The following is a 5,747-nucleotide window of genomic DNA, read 5'->3' as shown; positions in this document are numbered from 1 at the left end:
GGAAAGAGAAAGTACCTAACCAAAACCAAACATTCAAAGAATTACTATTATTATTATTATTAGATTTCTTATGGGCTATAACATTATTTCCCTGAAAGAGAACTGGTGTGAAAAGTACAGATTCAAGTTTTCCCCAGTATTCAAATAATCTACAGCAATTATGGTAAATTTTGCTAGTCCAGAATAATATTAATTCAAGACAAATATTAATGTCTGTATACCACAAAACATCCAAAATAGGGTCATTTTGCAAAACATGTCACAAATGCGTATCGAGAAAGGACTCGGGGCCCAGCTGCCGTGAAGGAGGTGGTAGTTGGCTGACGGCCTCCAGCTGCAGCTTCTTCAGGATCCATGTTAGTGTCTGAGCCCACGGCTTGCTCTTATCCACAGCCCTCGGCCGCTAGCTAGGCAAGGGGGCCGTGCAAGAGCCTGGCCGCTTCTGCCCCGTGAGGGGGTCCTCAAACCCGCAAGCTTTGTTCTGAACTCCTCCACGGGCTGGAGAGACTCTTGTCAAACCTGCATCATCATCAAGGTTGATGTCTCCTCCTGCCCAGATGTGCCTCATCCTCTGATCTGTCCCAGGTGTCACTTCCCAGTAACCTTGTACCCACCTACTTCTGTTTCAGCATCTGCTTCCCAGAAATGTGAAATCTGATAAGCATCCTCCTTCTGTTCACAAATAAACATAGGCTGAGCTCCAGTTTTGTGCAAGGCACTGAGCTAGGAGACCATTCATTCAACTAACATTTATTACCTACCATAGGTTGAGTCCTGGGAGTGTCAGAGGTACGGTCCCAGCTCTCAAGAAACACAGGCTTTCAGAATAAGAGTGAATATTTGGAATGGAAATGAATCAGAGATGTTTCACAATGATGACTTTGAAAAACTCAGTTGTCAAAATAGTTATACTTTCATAAGAATTGAAAAGCTAATAATGCCTCTTGGAAACGTTTCCGACAAATGTTATGCATCAAAACAGATTTCCAAACTAAAAGGTTTATTTTTTTTCTTTTTAAATACGGTTGGTTTGGGAAGAAGAAGAAAGATTGATGATCCTTTTTCCACTTCCTCCTCATTCAGCAAGACATTCAAATAAAAGTCAACAAAACAAACAGGAAATAATATATACCCTGGAACAATTTAATTAGTAATGCATTGTCTGTAGCTTATGCAGCTCATCCACACACCATCCTATGTCAGGGTCTCCCAATCACAATTTTGGATATGAAATACATATTGCATTATATAGCTAACTTACCTGGTATGGAGATCGAGCAGATCTATGGATTTGGTCTTTAGTTGTCCACTTTCTTCATATTCCAACATAATTCCTAAGAAATAAACAAACATTAAGTTATAAAACACTTATGATCACAGCCTATGCCAAAAGTTAACCTCCTTTGACATTTTCATTTTTGTTTTTCTTTTTTCTACATAAAACATATGCAGTGATGTCTGATTTCAAAACAAGATGGTGTAGACCCACTTTTCCTTGGTCTGTCCTCTAAATACACTTGAAATCATTCAGCAGGCAATGCTAAAATAATTGAAAGTTGGACAGAAAAAGGTGGATGGATAGGGGCCTCAGGATTTGAGGAATGACAACACGGTGAGTTCCCCGGGTTTTCTTTTCATTGCACATGTATCCCAACAGTGGGGACCAAAAGGACTTGCAGCCTGAAACCACCGAAAAGCACAGATAACAAAACATCAAAAAACAACAAAAAAGCTTGCTTTCTGTGGCCAACGGACAAGGAAAAGAAAAGTCAGACAAAGTACTGATGAGGAACCCTGAACTGCTCCACCACGGGGGCCCCTGCAGGCAGTCCCACCCACCAGTGGAAGCCCTGGGCTGTCCCAGTCCCCACTGCAAAGCTGGGCCCAGTGCAGTCTCATCTGCCTGCAACAGCTGGAGAAGCAAAGCTGCAGACCTTCACGATCCCTGCTCCTTAGCTGGCGTCTGAGAAGGCCATCTGATCTGCCTACAGCAGCATCAGCGAAGTCCCAGGACCTCCCAGACCCCATTCCACAGCAAAGCACCAAAGCAGTGTCTCCCTGCCTTTCAACCAGTGGCACAACCAGGCCCAGGGGCTTATCCTCCACCCCCAGAAGGTCACACAGTGAGAACAGGCACACTGGGGACATAACTTCTGCCCCTGCAGGTGGCACCAGAGAAGACTGAGCAGGAGTCTTGCTAAGACAAAGCAAAGCAGGAGTCTTACACCAGAAAAACAAATTAGACCAGAATAACATGGCAAAGGCTCAGAAAACTAAAGTATCACTGTAATCAAAGCCCACAAAAGCAGACCAGAACCTATGTGCTAAACCTAAACATGGTCACGGCATGCCAAAATAGATGTAGGTGGGATCAAGAGTCTCCAGGATACAATAAAAAGTCACTCAGGGCTTTCCTGGTGGCGCAGTGGTTGAGAGTCCGCCTGCCGATGCAGGGGACACGGGTTTGCCGCAGAGCGGCTGGGCCCGTGAGCCATGGCCGCTGAGCCTGCGCGTCCGGAGCCTGTGCTCCGCAACGGGAGAGGCCACAGCAGTGAGAGGCCCGCATACCGCAAAAAAAAAAAAAAAAAAAAAAAAGTCACTCATCACAATAAGAACCAGAGAAAGACAATCAATAAATGCCAATATGGAGATGAATCAGATACTGGAACTAATGACAAGGATTTTAAATGAGGTACCACAAAAATGCTTCAGGGGCTTCCCTGGCTTTCCAGTGGTTAAGACTCCACACTTCCAATACAGTGGGCGCAGGTTCAATCCCTGGTCAGGGAACTAAGATCCCACACGCCACACAGCGCGGCCAGAAAAAAAAAAAAAAAAGCTTCAGCAGTCGTTTACAGATTCACTTGAAACAAATAAATGAAAAATCTCAGAAAATAAATAGAAGTTATTGAAATAAATCAAATGGGAATTATGGTATTATGAAAAATACAGTAACCAAAATGAAAAACATGCTGAATAGGCTCAATAGTAGAGCAGAGATGACAAAGCATAGAATCAGTGAACTTGAAGACTAATCAACAGAATATATTCAAGCTGAACAACAGAGAGATAATAGACTGAAAAAAATTTGAACAGAGCCTCTATCATACCACCTCTATGGATATGGACCAGTGGAACTGAAATGTTTTGACCTCAGGACCAATTTACACATTTTTAATTATTGGGAATTGGGGATTTTCTAATACTTTCCACATTAAAATTGAAATTTTAAAAATATATTTATTAAATTGTTGTAAAATAGCAATAATAAATTCGTAGCATGTTAATATAAATAGCATATTTTATTGAAATAACTATATTTATTCCCCTCACCCAAAAAATGTAAGAAAAGTAGCATTGTTTTACACTTTTGCAGATCTCTTTAATATCTAGCTTAACTAAAGATGGCTAGATTCTCATCTCTGCTTCTGCATTTAAGCTGTTGCTATATAGGTTGTTTTAGATATAATACAAGAAAAAATCTGGGTCATACACAGATATGTAGTTGGAAAACAGAGGAATATTTGAATCAGTTTTTTGTGTAATTTTGGATATTCTTCTTCGATACTACTTTAAAACTCAACAAATGGTAGTTTTATAAAGACCGGTTGCAATTCCGAGGCTGAAACCACATCAATGAACTCTTCAGACCCGGTTACATTAAAACCCATTGGTCTATCTCACACTTTCAATTTCTTTTACCACGTGTGATTTACAACATCATGCGTCAGATATTTGAAAAATGTTAGTTTACTGAGTTCTAAATGTGCACATATTTCATCATACAATATCCAAAAAATCACATTTGTTAATACCAATATCTATCATCAGAAAACTCTTTTACCGCTGTTAAGCTGTTAAGCTTATGATGCTAGATACAAATTTCCTGAAGTTCTAATTCTCGCTCTGAAAGCTCAAATTTTATCACTGGCAAGAAATATTGACAGTTTTGCTTGAAAATTTCAGACTCACTTTGTTCATTTTCAAGAAAATGTCTGCCATATATACAAGTCTGAAAACCATGTTTATTTCTGTCTTTCACGTAAAAAACGGTGTTCCATGAAAAAAATGGCTAGTTCATCTTTCAGCTCAAACACATGCACAAGCACATTCCTCAAGATAAGGATCGTACAAAGACCCCAAAACACAAAAAAAAAAAAAAAAAAAAAAAAAAAAAAAGGAATAACAACAACAATAAGAAATGATAGCAGAATTTTATGTTTTAAAATAATCATCTATTTACAAAAGTCAAGTTGTTTCTACACTATTTGTTGTAATTACTTGTTCAGTAATCTCTCTTCTAATTCTGATGATAAACTCTATAAGGACCAGGACTATGTTGTCCATTATTTTTTAATTAACCTAGTGTCTGAAATACAGTAGCTGCCTCGGTAACTGTTTCAGAAACATTAATGAATAGATGAATGAATCAATGAGCTAGTAGAGAACTCCTGTGGGAGAATTCAATGTTAGATACCTATTTTAAACATATATTAGGACAGAAAAGTTTGATTGCCTCTCAGCTTACTTTTTCCCAATGCTGTTAAAATACTAGGCTTCATTTTGATTAATATTTTGTGTCTGAAACACCAGAACTCTGACAGCTTCATCCATTTATTTTCAAATTGTAATTTGTTCTTAGTCCCCATTTCATGACAGATTGTTTGACAATATTTCTGACAAAGTAGAAGAACCTAGTAGTCTCACAGCTCTAAACACCTATACTCATGAGAATAGTCTCTTTCTTATTTCTGAATTTTATATGTCTCATAACACATTTATAAAATTACCACAGAAGAAAGCCTAACTTGTTTAACCTTGAATGGCTGAATCTGAGACAGCATCTTAAGAAAAAAATCTTAACAGGTATACTAAGGCAAGCATGGACTATTCTAATCAGACATGATGAAGAGATTATATTATATCTTCAGAGAAATGTCCCTGCAAATACCTATCACTTCTAAACATTCTTTTAGGATTAGGGCTGTAGATTTAACAAATCAATATGGGATACCTAGTTACGCTTATTTTTCAGACCAACAACCAAAATTATGTCAATATCAGTACATTCCGTGTAATATTTGGGACACTTATACTTTTCACATTGTTCCTTTTTTGTTGTTTAATCTGAAATGCAAATTTACCTGAATGTCTTGTATTTTATCTGGCAACTATACTTATGATGAATATCCAGATCATCAGTCTTCTTTGAAGTGATTCAAGGAGGAGAGTAAAATTTTGAGAGTCAGACTAATACAGGATACTTTGACCCAGTAAGTGGAAAACACTTTGCTGATTTAGACAAGAAGGATAAGAATTTTCAAAAATATCTTTTATTTTTCTGATCATAAACTTTTCTAGGAATGCTGGTTATTCATCATTCTTTTGTTTGTATTGAATTCAATTAGAATGTTCTAGAAAGTATTGGATTATATAGCATAGTCTTGAAATTGCCGCTGTTTTATTCTGATTCATGTAACATGCTCTACAAGAAATTAATTTCCCAATAACTATTTTTATTCCCTTTCCATTGTATCCAATATATTCTTGAGATATGTAAGATTTCATGGCAAAAATTATTTATTTCATACAAATGTCTATATTTTCATTCGCTGTAGAAGAGTTAAGGTACATTACAACTATTAAAAATAAACTTCTGGTAATTTACTATGGGTTTTTCTTTATTTTTCACTCATTTAATTCAAACACTTCATGTTAATAAATGAGTACATCAGAGATATAATGAC

The 5,747-nt window shown here is 37.4% G+C and overlaps 1 protein-coding gene across 1 annotated transcript in view; it reads right to left on the bottom strand.

The window, feature by feature from the left end:
- DAW1 (dynein assembly factor with WD repeats 1) overlaps positions 1–1,353 on the bottom strand; it is a 26,571-nt gene extending 25,218 nt beyond the window's left edge. Inside the window, exon 1 of the mRNA XM_007453259.1 lies at positions 1,262–1,353. Within this exon, the coding sequence (XP_007453321.1) occupies positions 1,262–1,353 (92 nt within the window). The remainder of the gene's footprint in view (positions 1–1,261) is intronic.
- Between the last annotated feature and the right edge of the window lie 4,394 nt (positions 1,354–5,747).

This window comes from Lipotes vexillifer, unplaced genomic scaffold (genome assembly GCF_000442215.2).
Source record: "Lipotes vexillifer unplaced genomic scaffold, Lipotes_vexillifer_v1.1 scaffold471, whole genome shotgun sequence".
In the NCBI taxonomy this organism is placed as follows: domain Eukaryota; kingdom Metazoa; phylum Chordata; class Mammalia; order Artiodactyla; family Lipotidae; genus Lipotes; species Lipotes vexillifer.
The sequence above is the reverse complement of the archived record's forward strand: the minus strand, read 5'-3'. Positions and strand labels throughout refer to the sequence as shown.